Below are 19,796 nucleotides of genomic sequence, written 5' to 3'. Positions count from 1 at the left end.
TTCAAAACCTACTTTATTTAGGGTTCTTAAACACTTCAACTTCCCTTCTAATCCACCGACCAGAAGCAAGGGAGAAAGGTTAATAGGAAAAGGGAGTCACAGACCCATTTAGAAGTAGTTTCTCGGGGCAATCCCACTCTTCCTTGTCAGGATTCCAGCAGTCCAGGCCAATAGCAAACACCAAAAATGAATCAGTAGTGGCGGCAAGATCCAGCAGAAACTGCAACTGGCCCAAATCAGAGGGAGCAGCCAGGAGCAGCCGGAATACCACGAGAAGTTCTTTGGTGCATTTCTCTCGACAAAGTGAAGACCAGCGAAGCTTTGTACGGAATAGGAATGCAAGAGCATCCTCTCACTGTTTGTGGGGTTCCATTTATGTTCTTTCTAAACATTATGTGCCTTCTGAAGAGTCTGGTTTCAGCAAAACATCACGTGCCCTCTCATAAGGGAGCTTCCGGAAAAACATCACCTGGCACAATTGAGTCGTCAGAGAAACCAGAAAGTCCCACCTCACAGCAAACACTTTACCAACTCAGCTACCTCTCTGGCAGTCTTTTACAATTTTGTTTTGTATTTATTTCTTTGAGACGAGCTCAAATAGCCAAGCCTGGCCTCAAAGCCCTGCATAGCCTTGAACTCCTGATGCCCCTTATACGTTTAGGAATTATAGTTGTGTCTTACTTTTTTTTTACTTTTTTTTTTTTTCCAGACAGGGTTTCTCTGTAGCCCTGGCTGTCCTGGAACTCACTCTGTAGACCATGCTGGCCTCAAACTCAGAAATCTGCCTGCCTCTGCCTCCCAAGTGCTGGGATTAAAGGCATGTGCCACCACTGCCTGGCTCATTATTAGTATTCTAATTTTAGGAGTCCAGTGATTCCAATCAGAATGGTCTTCTAAAACTTATGAACTGTATTGAGATAATATTAGCAATATAAAGGTTTGCAATTAACAGGCAAAAATATCTTTGGTATATAGATAATTTGTAGAATGTACATAGCCTAACATGGCCTTAAATTCCCTATGTAGCCCAAGCTGGCCTCAAGTTTCTTCTGGTCCACTTACCCCGTAGCCCAGTGCAGGGTTCCAGACATCATTATGCCAACCCAAGCTCTTTGTTGATAAGATTGTCTAAACTTGAGGTCAGAACAGAATATTGAATCTAGAAACATGAATGAATTCACGGAGCATTGGTAATTTATTGTGGCAGTATCCCAGGTCAGTGGGAAAATCGTGGATGACTGAAAAAACAGTATCAGGATAATATAATAGTGTGGGAAATTAATAGGTGGCTGATGTCATCATTGGTTTAGGAATTACAATGTCTCTGCAGAAAACAGAGAGAGACAGAGAGGCAGAGACAGAGAGAGAGACAGACAGAGAGAGAGACAGAGACACACTGAGCCTGGTATGGGCTTTTGAAACCTCAAAGCCCACCCTCCAATAATAACACACCTCCTCTAACATGGCCATATCCCCTAACCCATCCCAGGCAGTTCCATAAACTAATGACTAAGCATTCAAATGTATGAGCCTATGAGCCAGCTCATTCAAATCTCCGCACCCAGCAATCCCAAACTTCACTTCCCTCTAACATGCCTGGTTAGTATACCCGTTATCATTGGGGTAGTCTACCGGCAGCTCTCCCTCAGCTCCATTCTATTCTGGGTAACTTCATATCCTTATAAGATCTTCATGTCTTTATAGTATCTATTTCGTTAGGACTGTGGCAGCTTTGCAATTAACAGAGAAGTGAGGTAAGCCGTGTTGTCCCTATTTTCTGAAGAGAAAATCTTGATTTATACAGAGATGTAGTCTTTTAACTTCAATGTCGTTTTAAAAGATTTAATGTGAGTGCTCTGCTGCATATACATCTGTAGGCCAGAAGAGGGCATCATATCCTCTTATAGATGATTGTGAGCCACTATGTGGTGGCTGGGTATTGAACTCAGGTCCTCTGGAAGAGAAGCCAGTGCTCTTAATCGCTGAGTCATCTCTCTAGCCCCAACTTTAATGTCTTTTTCAGACCGACTGACTTGTTATCTCCTGGACTAGGTATATTTATTGGTTATGGAAATCACTTCAAAGGAAGATGCTTTCTCCAAGTGTTCCACTGTAGTTTTTAATGTAACTACCTCTCAGTAGCCAGGGATGACCCTGATCCTCCTGCTCCTCCTGCGGGCTAGCATTAGAAGCATGTGGGAATCCAAGGTGTGGTCCTGGTATCCACCCTTTCAACCTACAGGACCTGCTAATGAGTACCAAGCCAAATGCATGTCCAGAACAAGTCACACATCTGCGGAGGAGATCTGTTCCTGCACACTTCTGGGGCGGGGGGAAACTCGGCCGCTAGAGGTGGCCAAGCAAAGGCTTAGCTCTCTGAGAAATTGAGATAACTTTCCCCCTTCAATATATTTTTTTTCGTATTGCACTGAATTATATTACTAGAAGTCTCAGCCGCATGATTATGCTTACTATGCAAATCACACTCCGCCCCCTACCAGTTCTCCGCCCCTTTCCTGATGCAGTCTATCCTCTACAGATAATACCAAAAGTCCGGGAAATCAACAGATTCCTAACTTTTTTGAATGATTTTAAATGCAGTAGTGGAAGCTGATATAGGGTTCCATGTATCCTGAGGATGCGTTTCTATTTGGGGTGTCCTCCGCTCGTCCACCACACTGAGGGACCGTTAGAAGCCCCGCCCATCGGGAGCCATCTTGTCTGCCGCGTTCCCTCGGACTGACTACATTTCCCAGAGGGCTCCCTGGCTTCTCGCGGGAAGATCACGCGCCTGGCGTGACTTCAGAGCTTTGCTGGCAAGAGGGGAGGTGCACTGAAGGATTGCAGGGCTTTGGCAGCTTGCAAGGAAGGCCTTTGGTGCGGAACCCGGGAGGAGGCGGGGCGAACGCCGAGGCTGGGCTTTGTGCGGCAGAGGAGTCGGAATTGTGCGGCTAATTTGTGAACAGTGATCGCGGCGCTAAGGGGCTGGACTGGTGATGAGCATCAGTTTCTGCTAACACCGTGGCGGCCACCACCCCTTGGTGAGTGGGAGGGAGCGAGCTGGGGACACGTGCGGCATTGTGTGTGGATGTGGAGAGCTGCTGACTGGGTGAGTGTTCTGTCTCTGTAGGGGCGTGCGACTGTGTGATGTTGTGACCACGTGCAGCACAGTGCAGGCGCAGATACCTGTGGATTCTGTGTGGTAAAAGTGAAGTTGTGCTTAAGTTACTTTTTGAGCCCCTAGTAGGTAGTCCTGTCTTCTCGTAGGTAGGTTTCCGATAGCCGAGTGTCTCTGTTGTGGGTCTGTGTGTGGGTTGTGAGTGTGAAGTTTTGAATGTGTATCTTGCGTGCATTCTTCTTTAGCCTTTGCTCATTTTAGAGGTTCATTTGTGAGCTATCATGCTTTTCTTTGTCTTTTACTTTGTTTATTTGGACAGCTGTGTAGGACTTCCCCGTGTTAAGTGGGATAGCGGCTTAACTGAGTCTTTGTGCTGTTTGATATTTCAGGATCTGAAGCATTTATACATCTCGACTATTAAGGGTAGCCATATGAGTATTTCCAACTGTTTTTAATGTTTACTTTTAAAAATTCACTTTACATCCTAATCTCAGCCACCCTCCTTCCTCGCTTCCCAGTCCTACCCTTACAAATCCCTCCCTCCATCTCCCCCTTACCTTGTCCTCTGGGCAGGAGAGTCCCTCTGGGTACCACCCCTCCCTGGGGCACCTAGTCCCAGCAGGTCTAGGAAGCACAATCAGGCAGTCGAAGTAGGGGGTGATCCAATGACAGGGAACAGAGATGGAGACAACCCCCGCTCCACTTCTTAGGGGGACCCACATAAACACCAAGCTCACACTTGCTACAAACGTGTAGGCGTGGGGTGGGGAGTGTGCTTAGGTCCAGCTCTTCCATGCTCCCTGGTTGGTGACCCAGGCTCTGTGAACCTCCATGCTCCCAGGTCAGTTGACTCTGGGTCTTCTTGTGGTATCCTTGACCCCTCTGGCTTGCTCACTTCTATCCCATACTCTTCCACAAGACTCCCCAAGCTCCACCTGATGAGTGTGGCTCTCTGCATCTGCCTCCATCCACTGCTGGGTGAAGTCTCTCAGGAGACAGTTATGCTAGGCTGCTGTCTGCAAGCACAAGAGTATCATTAGTAGAGTTAATTAGTTTCTCTCACATGGGATGGGTCTCAAGTTGGGGCAGTCATTGGATGACTGTTCCCTCAGTCTCTGCTCCATATTTATCCCTGCACTTTCTATAAACAAGACAAATTTTGTGTTGAAGATTTTTGGAGTGGATTGATGTCCCGTCCCCCTGCCTCTGGAAGTCTTGCCTGGGTACAGGAGGTGGCCCCATCAGTCTCTATAATTCTCCTCTAGTAGGAGTCTCAGCTAAAGTCACCCCATAGGCTCCCTGTAGCCTCTTCCTTCCCAAGGCTCTAGCTAGTCACCAGAGATGCCCCCCCTCCCACCGCTGGTTTCCATTCTCCCAGCCCTCTCTCGCCCTCCCTACTTGATCGCCATCCCTGTTCCGATCCTCACCCCCTCTCCTACCCATTTTCCTCTCTCCATACATCTCTGATGATTATTTAGTTTCCCCTTCTGAGTGGGATTCTCAAACCCTCCCTTGGACCTCCTTATTACCCAGTTTCTTCTGGTCTGTGGATCATAGCTTAGTTATCCTGCACTTTATGGCTAATGTCCACTTATCAGTGAGTACATACGGTGCATGTCTTTCTGACTCTGGGTCACCTCACTCAGGATGATGTTCTCAAGTTCCATCCATTATCTGCAAAATTCATCTGAAGTATATGGCACTTATTCATCTCATCAAATAGTAGACATTTGAGTATTTCTAACTTTTAATCTTATAAACATTCTGCCATGTCTGTTTTAATTTTTTTCTTTTGAGACAAAGTCTCACTGAATAGCCCTGGATGGCCTGGGACTTAGTCTGTATTCCAACCTGGACTTGAACTCACAGATCCACCTGCCTCTGGCTCCAGAGTGTTGGGATTAAAGGCGTGCGCCTCCACAGCAGATGTGTTATAATTACCTTTACAGTAGGATGCAGGAGCTTCAGTTCCCACACCCTCTTCTAACCCCAAAAAAGGTTTAAAATGTGATTTAAAATAAAAGATTTAATTTTAAACTATGTATGGTTGTGCAGGTCTTTGACCCCAGCACTCTGGAGTCAGAAGCAGGTAGATCTCTGTGAGTTCAATACCAGCTTGGTCAACAGAGTGAACGCCAGGACAGTCAGAGCTATGTAGAGAGACCTTTTCTCACAAAACCAGAGAGAGAGAAGCAGAGAGGTGGGAGGGAGACGTGAGTCAGTCTGTGAAGGCCTGGGTGGTCTAAGCCTCCGGCAGTGCTGTTGTCTCAGTCTCGGGAGTGCTGAGATTCAGACACTTGTATCATGATCTACCCTATACAAGAATTGTATTGTTGTGCCAGGAAGTGGTCATGAACCCCAAAAGGCCATCAGGGTCTCTTTATTACAAGCTTAGACTTGGACTCTCCTCCCTCCCAGCCTTGTCACAACAGAATCCTTGAGCCCTCAGCAGGACAAGTTTTTATAGGAAAATAGGAGCAGGGGAGGGAGGGAGGGAGGGAGGGAGGGAGGGAGGGAGGGAGGGAGGGAGGGGGTGTCCAGTCTGGCAAACATCTAATAGAAAGGCTATTAAGCCGACAGGTGGGTGCCCTGAAGCAAGACTGTAGATAATCACAAACAAGCTGAAAGTACACCCAAAATAACCAGACTAATCTTTGATTAACTGTTGCTAGGAAGTAGCTAGGGAGTAACTCTGGGGTATGGGCAAGGACAAGCCCTGGGGTCCTTCCTGGTATGTGGGTGCAGCTTGGGTTCTGCTGCAGGTCAAGTTCTCAGGCTTTTTTTTTTTCTCTTTAAGATGGAGGCTGGTTCCAAGGTGGAGTAGGTTTGGCCTCTCAGTATATCTTCATGTGTGTGCTTATGTGCCCAAGAGCCATATTGCCCAAACCCCTCCTGTCCCATTCCAGAGCCTGGCTCTCTGAAGTTAGGGATGTTGAGATATCTGTCTGTTCTTCCCACTTTAGACCCCTCAAAGTGTGGGGTGAGTACTTGGGGAATGACTGCTGTGTGTACTGAGTCAAGTGGGGTCTCACTGTTCTTTGTCTCCCCCAGTTCTCCCCCGTTCCAGAAGAGCAGCACAGAGGACCTGTCACCATCAAAGCCATGGCTCAGGTGAGGCATAGGTTTTTTGTATTCGAATACAATCATTTTGTGTCTAGTACAGATACATGTCTGCTTTCTTCAACTTGGTGCTTTTTTTGGTGTTGAACAAGGAACCTTCCATTTCGGTATAAATAGACTCTCACCTTGCTCTAAAGCCATGGTAGCTCAGTCATGATAGGGTCCTTGTGATGGGCAAAGGGCTACCTGTTAAGGCAGTGGTTTTCCATCTTCCTAATGCTGTGACCCTTTAATACAGCTCCCTGTAGGGATAACCACGTGTGCACTGTGTGGAAGCGTTGCCCAGCAGTGAAAAGCTGATGTGCTGTTAGCAAGAGGGAGGGAGTAAAAGGGGGGAGTTTCAGGAGAGCGATTGAAACGCTGAGTCAGAGCTGGAGGTTTGCCCCGGGATCTGAGGATGTTGGATGCAAGCATAGATTAGTTTAAGTGGGTTGTGTAAGTTACAAGCTAGTCAGAGAACGAGCCCAAGCTCATGGCCTAGGCCCTTACTCATAAATAAGTCTCCGAGTTGTCATCGGGGAGCTGGGATGTGGGTAGAAAAGCCCGTGGTTACAGTTGCTCATGCTGTGGCGATCTCCAACCACAAAATTATTTTTATTGCTACCTTATAACTATAGTTTTACAACAGTTATGAATCATAAACGTATGTGTGGTTTTTGATCTAAGGTGACCCCTGTGAAAGGGTTGTTACAACCTCAAACGGGTTGTGATCCACAGGTTGAGAACTGCTGCTCTAAAGGAAAGAGTCTCTAGTAGACAAACTGAAAAAGCTTTGGGGGCAGGAGTGATGGTCCAGCTGTTAGGTCCAACTAGGATCACAACCAAAGAGTGGTGGCACACACCTGTAATCCCAGCACTCAGGAGGCAGAGGCAGGAAGATCTCTGTGAGTTCAAGGCCAGCCTGGTCTGCAGAGTGAGTTCCAGAGCTACCCAGTGAGATCCTGTTTCAATCTAACAACAAGGAAAAGAAGAAGAAAAAATAAGTGTGATACTTTTGCTCAGTTTCAGTATTTTTTTTTTAAATATCCTATCAGTTTGATAACAATAAAAAGACCCCCAAAATGGAAAACTGAGGGCAGGGACATGGGGATCCCTGCTCATGGCACCAAACCTGGCTGCAGGGTCCCCCGGTTTTGCTGTTGCTACGAGGTTGGGGGCAGCGATTGTCCTGTGGGAGCCACGGTCGTCTGAGTCAGGACCCTCACTTCTTCTCGGGTGTGCTCAGCTTCAGCATGCCCGGATCTTGTCCAGCAGGCCAGAGATGAAGGCCTCAGCGGGTTTGTAACAGTCAACTAACAGCTCCCTGACTCTAGCAGCCTGGCTATCATCGCTTTCCATATCCAACAGTTCATCCACATCTGTCTTGAGCTCTGGCAATCGTAGAGTCACGTGAGCTGTTCTAAAACCCACTCCTCTAGGTTGAGCCACTTCCTTAGCTCCTTGTCGTACTTGACGGTGACCATCCCTTGGCCTTCTCACTGGGCCATCGTCATCTGCCCCTGCCTCTTTGTCTGCAGCCCCAGGGGGACTCTAGAAGTAGACATGGGGCCCTGTGCTGCCACTGTCCGGCCTGAGGGCCAAGACAGCCAATGCTGCAACCCCCCACTCCCCTATCCCTCCCATGGGAGGCTGTCCACCTTGGTGGATGCACCTCCTGGATGCCCGCCAGCCAGCGGCTGGCTAGCTCGTGGGGTCCACCCATGGTGAGTGTGCCGGTGAGGGTGCCCGGGGGCAGCTGCAGCATGCGGAGCCCCCCACCTCAGTTTTAGTCTTAGAACATCTGTGTCTCCTGGTTTATGAGCCTTTAGGTTTGGAAGTATGACTGCTGGTTGGTCAAAGCTCTGTGAAACCTTAACTCTAACGTCATTGAGCTTTTCTTCTTCTTTTTTTAAAATCTGTTTATCTGTTTGGGTGTTGTGTATCCCATGTGTGTCATACCTACGGAGTCCAGTAGAGGGTGTCAGATCCTCTGGGATTGTTGGTAAGGGGACTTGAACCTGGGTCCTCTGGAAAAACAGCCAGAGTGTTCTCGACTGTTGAGCTCCCAGACCAATACCATTGTATTAAGCAGCATCTTTCTCCATCATTTTCCTGAAGCTCAGTAACAGGGGCAAGTAACAAGTCCGCAGTGGTGCTTATAAATACCAGTTTTCCATGCTAAAGTTACCTTTTGTAGGGCAAGTGGCTGTGCCATCAGACAGGCATAGGATCTGGTAACAGTGAGTGAGCTCAGACTCCAGGAATCTCAGAGATTTGAGAGCAGCAGGAGTGGCTGCTCCTATCTCTGTACCAGTCCTGCAGCCATGACACCCCACCGAGAGGACCGTGGGCAGTCTGTCCTGTAATGTAGCAGCCAGAGTCCTTCCCCGTGGAAATAGAGCACCACTAACCTCTCAAACTCACGGATAGAAAACATCTACTCCCTCAATCCCTGTCCACATGGAAAAAGCACACAGGTTAGTTCATGGAGGAGTGTCTTTTCTGAGTTGTAACACTTGGGCAAGAGTTTGTTCATCACTGAATCGGGGACCCACATGGATGGCTAGGCTCTTGCCCCCTGCAGAGGCTCACATTAGAGTGGCAGCAGCTGCAGCTGCAGCTGCCACCTCTGCCACTGTTGCTGTAGCTGATGAGAGTCCCGGGTCCCCGGCTATGGTCACCCAAACCTCTTCTTTTCTAAGAGTTGTAACATCCCTGGAGTTCCTGGCTGGCCAGGAGCCCCATGGAACCTATTTGTCCCCATCTCTGAATGCCCTTCTCAGTCTGGTCTGGTGTGTACAGGGGCATCTCATACCCTAGACGGAAGTGAGTGGACAGCGGACATCTTTTGTGTGTGTGTGTTTGTTTTCAGATGGAGTCTTTATAGGCTGGCTTCCAATTCATGATTTAGCTGAGGATAACCTTGGGCTAATCCTGCCTTCTTCACCTCTTGGGTGTTGCACTTACAGGCGTGTGCCACCAGGCCCAGTTTATATAGAGCTTTAGGGATGGAACCCAGAGTTCCATAGCTACTGGGCAAATACTTTGCCAGGTGAGCTGTGTCCCAGCTCAGGGAAGTCTTTAAAAATTAATATTAACCTAAAAGTCTAATGGTAGGTAAAAATGTCATATGTGCCGAGTCCATTGGCTCAAACCTGAATCCCAGCGTTTAGGATGATGATAGAGACCAGCTTGCACTACGGTGAACCCTGAAGTACATACTGAGTCCATCTTGAAAAGCCAAACACTGGGAAGTAGCTTATTGGTAAAATACTTTGTCTAGCCTGAAAAGACCCTGGGTTCCTAGATTTCATCCCAAACAAGCAGGTGAACAAGAAATTGGCTCCCCCCGCCCCCCACAGGGTTTCTCTGTGTTGCCCTGGCTGTCCTGGAACTCACTCTATAGACCAGGCTGGCCTCGAACTCAGAAATCCGCCTGCCTCTGCCTCCCGAGTGCTGGGATTAAAGGTGTGTGCTACCACTGCCCTGCTGGCATATATTAGCCTTAAGATTATTATGTAATTTGAAATAAATATGCCTCTACACTTAATATAACAAGTTGTCTGCCCTGTCCCCTTTCCAGCCCCCACCCCTTTTATTTTAAACACGTCTGTCTCAGTTTGTAGACTAGGCTGACATTGAATTCACTGAGACTGAGATTCAAAGTCTATATACTCCCCAGCCAGGCTTATTCATTTACTTATCTATCAATATTAACATTTACTTTTTTAACATTGTGTGGGGTACCTGATTGTAACATATTCCAGTCTCAGGTCTGAGCACCATGGTGCGTGCCCTATTCCAGTTCTTGGAATGAAGGAACTTGTGTTTTCTTCCTTGTTTTAGAGATGGGCTCTCACTCACTGTGACTGGCCTCAAACCCGTGGTTGCTGCCCTGCGTGGTCACACCCCGTACATTAATTACTTTGATCGTTTGCTTATTGTTTTGTTTTTCAAGGCAGGATTTCTCTGTATAACCCTGGTTGTTCTAGAACTCCCTCTGTAAACCAGGCTGGCTTCAGCCTCACAGATCCATCTGCCTCTACCCTCAGCTCCATTAATTAGTCCTTGTTCCATTTTCTTAGTTATTGGTCTATTTAGATCTGAAATCTCTGATATTTACTGTTTACTGGCTTGGCAGAAATGAAGATGTTCCAGATCCTTGTATCTCTGAGTCAGAGGTCTATCAGACTACTGAAGTGTGGGGTCCAAGAAATGGCGGCGTCTACCACACCCCCGCCTATCTCATGCAGGGAGGAAAGGTCCCAGCCAAAGGGGGAACTGGTCTCCTGGAAAGAGAATTTACATCTACCAACTTACAAGAGTACCCAAGGGGATGAGCCCGGAGCCCAGATAGTAATGGGTCAGTGGTGGTTGGAACCATGCCTTGACCAAGACTGCTTAGATGTGCATATCCTCTCTCTGCCCTCCTATTAACCTTCAGTCTCAGGACAGCTCTCTGTTTGGTGGTCATGTTTAATAACTCTTTTTTTTTCCTACCTCATTATACTATTACTATTGATTTGGCTCATTTAAATGAGGATGTGGGGGGCGGGGGGGGGGAGAAAAAAATGAGGATGGGTGGCTGAACCTTTATTGGGCACAGGGCGTGGACCCCAAGTTTGATGATGTCATTGCCACACAATTGTCAGTGAGTTTCATGGTTTTTATTTCTTGTGCGTGAATGTTTCCCCCCTGTTTTTGTCAGCACCATATGCACTCAGCCAGAAGAGGGCATTGGATCCCCTCAAACTACAGTATAGATGGTTGTGGGTACTCAGAACTAAACTCAAAGAGTAGCGAGTACCTTGAACCCGTGAGCCTCTCTAGCCCGCTAGTGCATTTCTATATGGTCAAACATCGTCATCTTTTGGACATAGAGACTCCCTCCCCATCCCTCAGTGTCCTTGTTCCTTCTAGAAAGTTCTGTTTGCTTTCTAGAAGCCACCGCTTTCCTGAAACTTTATTCTTTCCCTGGGTTTTCCTCTGGTAGTCTCCTGTTGACGTGTGACTCTTTCCTGCATCCCATGCCGTTTTTGGTTTACGCCCTCGTCTTGGTGACCACATCCTCCAGTAGTTCCCCGGGACCCTGTACTTGAGTCCTTGTACATCTAAGAGTGTACGCTCAGAACAAAAGATAGTTGAGTTATAGACTTCTGGGTTTATTTTTCTCCACTGGGTACTGAATTATTTTGTTTCTTGTGTCCAGAAGTCATAAGAATCCCAGTACTTCCTGATGGCTTCACATAGCCTGCTGTCTCTCTGGATGTCTGATGGCCTCACATAGTCTGCTGTCTCTCTGGATGTCTGATGGCCTCATATAGCCTGCTGTCTCTCTGGATGTCTGATGCCCTCACATAGCCTGCTGTCTCTCTGGATGTCTGATGCCCTCACATAGCCTGCTGTCTCTCTGGATGTCTGATGGCCTCACATAGCCTGCTGTCTCTCTGGATGTCTGATGGCCTCACATAGCCTGCTGTCTCTCTGGATGTCTGATGGCTTCACATAGCCTGCTGTCTCTCCGGATGCTTCTGATGTCCTTTCTTTTTCCTCTACTCTGAGATTTTACTCTTGGCTGTCTCAGAATGCCATGAGGCTTTGTGTACGTCATTTAGCGCAGAGGTCCTCCCGGCTGGGTCTGTGCCTTCCCAGCTTCCTGTGGATAATGGAAGAGTTCATTCCAGCCCAGGTGGCCTAGTCTGGAGGAAACAGTGCCACAGGGGCACAGTGGTTTGGTCACAGGCCTTCCCTATGATTTCAGACATTTAATCCCACGGCATTTAGCTAGTTCTGCCTTCTTCCTTTTCTATTGTTTTTTCCTACATAATAGAAGCAACCCCTCCTTCTCTTCCGCCCCCTTCTGTTAATCAGGCAATATGTGGGTATTGTTCCAGGTGTCAGTGCTGTTCCACGATGTGTACATAGACTTCTCTCAGGAGGAGTGGGAGTGCCTGACTGAGGAGCAGAGAGATCTGTACAGAGATGTGATGTTGGAGAATTACAGCAACCTGCTCTCAATGGGTAAGGATGTCTGTCCACACTACCTCTGATTTGCCCTTTGGTGGGGCTGTTTCCTCCTTTCCTCCGAGTGTCCTCAGGATGCTTACCTGTTTTTGAAAAAGCCTTCGGACGTCTACCTCCTAGTCCCAGAGTGTTTCAGGTATGGTAGAGTTAACAACGGGAAGCTGTTCAGTGTGGTGGCTCATGCCTGTAATTACAGCACTTGGGTGGCCGGGACAGGATTGCAGCTAGTTCCAGGCCAGCCTAGGCTACATGAGACCCTGTCTCAAAAAGTAAAAATAGAAAAGTAAAGAAGAGCCAAAAATAGTTGAGCATGTTGGCACACACTGGTAGTCCCAGTGCTTGGGAGGAAGGGGCAGATAGAGCTCTGTAAGTTTTAGGCCAGCCAGGGCTATAGTGGGATCCTGTCTTTAAAAACCTGAAAGGGATTTGGGAGGCAGAGGCAGGCGGATTTCTGAGTTCGAGGCCAGCCTGGTCTACAGAGTGAGTTCCAGGACAGCTAGGACTACACAGAGAAACCCTGTCTCGAAAAAACCTTAAAAAAACAAAAACAAAAACAAAAAATCCTGAAAGGGAAAAAAAGAGAAAGCTGCGTGGAGTTACAAAAGGCCTTCTGGATCTTCTTCACTTTTCTGTCACCTTTCCTGTAATGCATGCTTTGGATCCAGTTCCTTCCAAGGTTCTTGAAAGATCTTAGATGCAGGTCTGGATGGATTGTTGGGTGTAAGAAGTTTATTAGAAGAGCTATTAACACATGCACAGACAGACACCAGCATGGCTGAGACTAAGGAGACGCCAGGCCCCAGCATCACGGACAGCACCGTGTGAGCTCTAAGGAGTGACAGAGTCTGGTTCCAGCTTACAGATCTCTGAGGAAGGGGGAAGAGTCAGCAAGAGCCTGAAGACGGGGCCTCTGGTTTCTCACCAGGCAGTCAGGGAAGAGAAGTGTGGCTCCCTGTAGATCCTTTGGTGTGTTTGAGCCCCCAAACTCACATCTCCAGATGAGAAACCCAAGGGCCATTCCAAGGGAATGCTGCTGGCTTTCCATAGGGTGCCTGCGAATACCTGTGAGGCCAGGGAGAGGGGACTGCAGGGACTGTGACCTGAGCAGCAGCCCCGTCTGGATTCTGATACGTCTTAGCAGCCTCTTTCTGTATCCGCTGTCTGCTGTCCACTGGAATGTGTCCTTTCCTAAACAAAGATACATCCTCCTCTGCTTCCCCCTTCCTCCTCCACTTCCCCATTCCTCCTCCACTTCCCCCTTCCTCCTCCACTTCCCCCTTCCTCCTCCACTTCCCCCTTCCTCCTCCACTTCCCCCTTCCTCCTCCACTTCCCCCTTCCTCCTCCACTTCCCCCTTCCTCCTCCACTTCCCCCTTCCTCCTCCATTCCCCCTTCCTCCTCCACTTCCCCCTTCCTTCTCCATTGAAGCCTCTCCTGCTGGGGATCAGCCAGGGCCTGTGCCTGCTAAGCAAGCCTTGTACCACCGACCTGCAATTCTACCGATTTGCTTTCTTAACTAGGTTTTTATTTGTTTTATTCAGAAGGGCCATACCATCCTTAATTCACCCATACTTTTTTTTTTTTCGAGACAGGGTTTCTCTGTGTAGCCCTGGCTGTCCTGGAACTCACTTTGTAGGTCAGGCTGGCCTCAAACTCAGAAATCCCCCTGCCTCTGCCTCCTAAGTGCCGTCACCCATACTTTTAACGACTTTTCACTGTTTCTCTAACTTGTACAGTTCTCAGTGACGGACTACAGAAGTAACATTGCAGCCCAAGTTAAACGTGGGATTAAACGTGTATGCAACCAAACCTGGCTGGATTTTTTTTTTTTTTTTTGTGATTTACTTATTTTTATGTGCACTGGTGTTTGGCCTGCATGTATGTCTGTGTAAAGATGCCAGGTACTCTGGAACCGGAGTTAGGGACAGTTGTGAGCTGCCGTGTGGGTGCTAGGAATTGAACCTGGGTCCTTCAGGAGAGCAGCCAGTGCTCTTAACTACTAAGCCATCTCTCCAGCCTCAAAAAATTTTTTTAAAAAATTTATTCTTGGGGCTGGTGAGATGGCTCAGTGGGTAAGAGCACCCGACTGCTCTTCCGAAGGTCCGAAGTTCAAATCCCAGCAACCACATGGTGGCTCACAACCACCCGTAATGAGATCCGATGCCCTCTTCTGGTGTGTCTGAAGACAGCTACAGTGTACTTACATATAATAAATAAATAAATCTTTACAAAAAAAATTTATTCTTAATACAGAGTGTCATAAAACCCAGACTGGCTTCAAACTTAGGATGGCTTTGGACTCTTGGTGCTCCTGCCTTTGTGTCCTGAGGTTACAGATGTCTGCCACTGTGCCTTCCTGACCTTTACCTTGTTCTCAAAAGTCACTTTAGCTCTCCCAGGCTTATATCACATCTCCCAAACAATACAAATGTGAGTCACTGTTTTCCCCCCACCCCACCCCCGCCCCCAGTCCTGGAGTCAAGATGTGAGGCCCAGAAGTTATTCCTGAAGAAGGAGCTGTATGAGATAGAGACAGCGCAGTGGGAGATAATGAGGAAGCTCACGAGACAGGACCTTCAGTGCTCCAGTCTCAGCAGTGCCCGGGAATGGCATGGCCACCGTGAGAGACAGCGCGGATCTCAGGAGAGACAGTTCAGCGAACTGATCATCAACCGTGACGACGTGCCCACTCTCAGTCAGTGCCCATCCTTCAGGCTGCAGCAGATTATCAAGAATAAAGAGAAATATTGTGCAAGTAAAGAAAACAGGGAACACTATAAGCATGGCTCCCGGTTTGCTACCCATCAGATCGTTCGCACCACTGAGAAGCCGTATGAGTGTAAGGACTGTGGCAAGACCTTTAGACACCCCTCAGGGCTCACTCACCATCACAAAATTCACACCGGAAAGAAACCCTTTGAGTGTAAGGAATGTGGGAAAACATTCATTTGTGGCTCAGACCTGACACGGCATCACAGAATTCACACAGGTGAGAAGCCCTATGAGTGTAAGGACTGCGGAAAAGCCTTCAGTAGTGGCTCAAATTTTACTCGCCATCAGAGAATTCACACTGGCGAGAAGCCTTATGAATGTAAAGAATGTGGGAAGGCTTTTAGTAGCGGTTCAAATTTCACTCAACACCAGAGAATTCACACCGGAGAGAAACCCTACGAATGTAAGGAATGCGGCAATGCCTTTAGTCAGAGTTCCCAACTTATTAAACATCAAAGAATCCACACCGGTGAGAAGCCCTATGAGTGTAAGGAGTGTGAGAAGGCTTTCCGGTCGGGTTCTGACCTCACCAGACACCAGAGAATCCACACCGGAGAGAAGCCGTATGAATGTAAGATTTGTGGGAAAGCCTATTCTCAGAGTTCACAACTCATCAGTCATCACAGAATTCATGGTGGTAAGAAAGCCTACGAAGATGAGGACGGTGGGAAGAACTTTATCTATAACTCACAGCCTATTCAGCATCAGAACTTATATTGGTGATGAACCGACACATACATGATGTATGGGAAGACTCAGAACTGTCAGAGACTCTGTAGAGGCCCTCTAGACCGGAGAATGTCGAAACAGTTGACTTGTTGACAAACTTGTTCATCTAAGAGAAACTCATATTGGAGAAGCACCCTATGAATGCAGTATATTCTGGAAGCTGTCTAGTAACAGCTTGTATTTCTTTTGACTCAGATTATTCAGTCTGGCAAATAATTGAACAGAAAACAATGCTTTGATCTTAAACGTAACAATCTGTGTGGCAGTGTAATTTTATGGTTTTCGTTCTTTCCTTTTTTTCTCATAATTGCGTCATTAACTTTTTTTTTTTCCTTTTTGGAGGGGGGTATCTTGGAGACAGGGTTTCTCTGTGTAGCGCTGGCTGTCCTGAAGTTCTCTGTAGACTAGGCTGGCTACAAACTCAGAGATCTGCCTACCTCCGCCTCCTGAACGCTGGGATTAAAGGTGTGCGCCGTTATTGCCTGCTGTATTCTTAATGGTTTTACGGTGGCTTGTTCTTTGAGTCTTTATGAGCATATTCATGAACAACTTTGAGCATGGTGACTAAGAGCTACACGTCACTGGTTGCTTTGGCAAAATGCCTTACAAAAACAACTTGAAGTGTCTTTCACTGGCAATAGGAACACTGATCCACACTAACAGCTATGGGGGGGGGGGGGTTCTTTCCAGAGGCCTCCATCTACACCAAATTGAGATTTCCAGCATCAACAATGAAGTGAACTTCAGGGGCACCAGGTATCGAGCAGAAAGGATTTATCAGGGATAGGAAGTAGTCCAGGAGAGAAAGGGTTAAACCACACTTCTAGAAGTGTGGGTATCTCTAGGGGAGAGTCAGTCAGATTCTTACAGTTCGGATAAGAGAAGTTTGGGTGACGCTGAGGGAGAGTCATAGTCAGGTCCTGCCGTGACTGTAGGATCTTGGTGGCTCACAAGTTAACCTCTGTAAAGATGGCTAAGAAAGCATCGCCTTTCTGACATCCCAGCAAAGAGTCACTTGTAATAAGATTAAGAGTTAAAGAATTTATCTGGGTGGTGGTGCACGCCTTTAATCCCAGCATTCAGGAGGCAGAGGCCAGCTTGGTCTACAGGGAGAATTCCAGAACAGCCAGGGTTACACAGAGAAACCCTGTCTTGAAAAACCTAAAGAAGAGAGTTAGAAGATGTTTTTTCCTTAGTAAGTCGAGTTGTATGGTGGTTTGTGAGGAGGATAACGCACTTACGGAAGAGTGCTAGGAGCAGGAGGTTATACATCATTTAAAGCCCACGTGAGCACGGCCTAATTGCTGTTCTTGACACCCCTTGTGGAGATGGCTTCTGGAAAAGTAGCGTCTAGCGCTAACCAGAGCAATTTTCTTTAAGTTTTATTTCTTTTATTTTGTGTGCCTGAGTGATTTGCCTGCACATATGCATGTATGTGCACCAGCTGTGTGCCTGGTGTCCTGGAGGCCTAAAGAAAGGACTGGAGTCCCTGGAACAGTTTTCAAGTGGTTCTAAGCCACCATGTAAGTGGTGGGAACAGAACCCTGGTCCTTTGTAAGAGTAGCCAGTGCTCTTATCTGCTGAGCCGTCTCTCGAGTCCTGAGATCAGTTAATATGCTGACTTTGACAAGATGACCTGATGACCTTTGGAAAGCATTTTTTTGTTGGTGGTGGTGAGAAGGGCATTGTGTTATGTTTTTGTTTTTTGTTTTTTGTTTTCCAAGACAGGGCTTCTCTCTGTAGCCCTAGCTGTCCTAGAACTCACCCTGCAGACCAAGCTGGCTTCGAACTCCCAGAGATCCTGCTGCCTCTGCCTCCCAAGTGCTGGGATTAAAGATGAAAGCCCATGTTTTTATGTGCTGTTAGGTCCTTATCAGTGGAGTTTGGAGTCTGCCTTTTGTGGGCTTATTTGAAAGCCAATCAGGTCTCTGGAGCAGAGCCCTTTTCCTCTGCAAGCCTTTTCCTGTGGCTCTGAGATTACCTTTCTGTCTTTCCTGCTGTGGAGTTCAATGTGGTTCACAGTTTGAGGATACAGGTTGGCAGAACAAGAATGGCAAAAGGTACGTGGTCACATGGAGTCTGCAGTCAGGAAGCAGAAAGATGGAATGCCTGTAGTCAGCTTGATTACAAAAATTCTTATGTGTATGAGTGTTTTGCCTGTATGCATGCATGCATGCATGTGTGCACCATTGTATTCGTGTTTATGTGCACACTGATGGTTTTGAGCCACCATGTGGGTGTTAGGAATGGCTCGGGTCCTCTGGAAGTACATACAGTAAATGCTAACGATTGAGCCATTTCTTCCATCCCAGGCCCCACCCCTTTCTTTTTCTTAAATTTAGGATGTTTCTTCTGACTTCAGGTAAACTGTCTGAAAATGCCCCATTCTCCCAGCCCCAGCCCCAGCCTCCCAGAGGACGTGCCTTGTGATTCTGAGTCTCAAGTTGACAATCAGGTCACGGTGACACATGGGAGACACGAGTCCAGCCTGGTCTACTTAGAAAGTTCCAGGACAGCCAGGACTACTTCACAGAGAAACCTTGCCTGGAAAAAACAAAACAACAAAATGTAGCAATCCCAGGACTCTTGCCTTGACACTGTGTGACTGATAAATCACTCTAGGAGCCTCCTGGTGGGCCTTGTTTCTTTCAGATATTCTTTTTCATGATACATGCTAAAATATGTGCCCCTGATGGACATTGTTCCTAGGCATATCTATACCATGTTTTGGACATTTTATGTGTATGAGTGTCTTCGTGAGTGAGTGAGTGTGTGTGTGTGTGTGTGTGTGTGTGTGTGTGTGTGTACCTCTGACTTTTAAGAGCATCGAATCACCAGGAGCTGGGGTTATACGTGTTTATAAGCTGCCATATGGGTGCTGAGGAATGAACTTGTGTTTTCTGTAAAAGCAACTGGTATTCCTAACCAGTGAGCCATCTCCTAAGCCCCATCTGTATGTATGTATCTATCTATTTATTTGATTTTTGGAGGGACAGGGTCTCTCTACATTACCTCAGTTATCTTGGAACTCATCATGTAGACCAGGCTGGCCTCATACACAAGAGAGATCCCTCTGCCTCTCCTCCCAGCGTGAGTGCTGAGATTAAAGGTATGTGCTGCCATGTCCAGCTCCACATTTGATTTCTTTGTTTGTTTTGTTGTTTGTTTGTTTGTTTGTTTCGAGACAGGGTTTCTCTGTATAGCCCTGGCTGTCCTGGAACTCACTTTGTAGACAAGGCTGGCCTCGAACTCAGAAATCGGCCTGCCTCTGCCTCCCACGTGCTGGGATTAAAGGTGTGCGCCACCATGCCCGGCCACATTTGATTATTTTAAGTTTTAGTTTGTACAGCATCCCTGGTGTAGAGGTCACAGGGGAAATTGGTTCTCTCCTTCTCCCATGTGGTTCCCAGAGAATGCACAGCAAACTCCACTGCGCCATCTCTCTGGCTTGAAAGTTATTAATTTTAAAACTAGAAATAAAACAGGTGTGTTTTCTCATGGAAGATTTAAACATAAATAAGACAACAACACCTTTTGACCTTATTTTCCCCAAGAGTAATCATAATCAGTAGTTTATTTCATGAGATGGCAAGTTCTGCCTGAGATCAGTTTTTTTTTTTTTTTAAGAATTATTTATTTATCTATTTATTTTAAAGATTTATTTATTTTTATTGTATATAAGTACACTGAGCTGTCTTCAGACACTCCAGAAGAGGGAGTCGATCATTACAGATGGTTGTGAGCCACCATGTGGTTGCTGGGATTTGAACTTCGGACCTTCGGAAGAGCAGTCGGGTGCTCTTACCCACTGAGCCATCTCACCAGCCCCCGAGTTTTTTTTTTTTTTTTTTTTAATTAATCATGTTTATGTGCTATATAGCATGTTCCATGTGGGAGTGATTCTACCACCTGACTCATTGTTTTATCAGGGTAGGGCTGTGCCTTCGTTAGTCACTGCTTAGTATTCATTGTTATCCCTATTTACTGAAAGGCTTAACTTTCCACAAGCTGTAGCATTAGAGAATATAATTATAGATGATCAATTAATCAGAAAT

General features: G+C 47.0%; 1 protein-coding gene across 1 annotated transcript; it reads left to right on the top strand.

Moving 5' to 3' along the window:
• The first annotated feature begins 2,818 nt into the window (after positions 1 to 2,818).
• Zfp566 (zinc finger protein 566) lies at positions 2,819 to 15,992 on the top strand. The gene is made up of 4 exons (NM_152814.2): positions 2,819 to 3,041; positions 6,170 to 6,229; positions 12,112 to 12,238; positions 14,711 to 15,992. The coding sequence occupies exons 2-4, from the start codon at positions 6,221 to 6,223 to the stop codon at positions 15,733 to 15,735; spliced, it is 1,161 nt and encodes a 386-aa protein (NP_690027.1). The 5' UTR covers positions 2,819 to 3,041; positions 6,170 to 6,220; the 3' UTR covers positions 15,736 to 15,992.
• The last annotated feature ends 3,804 nt before the right edge of the window (positions 15,993 to 19,796 follow it).

Source organism: Mus musculus, chromosome 7, assembly GCF_000001635.26.
Source record: "Mus musculus strain C57BL/6J chromosome 7, GRCm38.p6 C57BL/6J".
NCBI classification, from domain to species: domain Eukaryota; kingdom Metazoa; phylum Chordata; class Mammalia; order Rodentia; family Muridae; genus Mus; species Mus musculus.
This window is presented reverse-complemented; position numbering and strand designations above follow the sequence as displayed.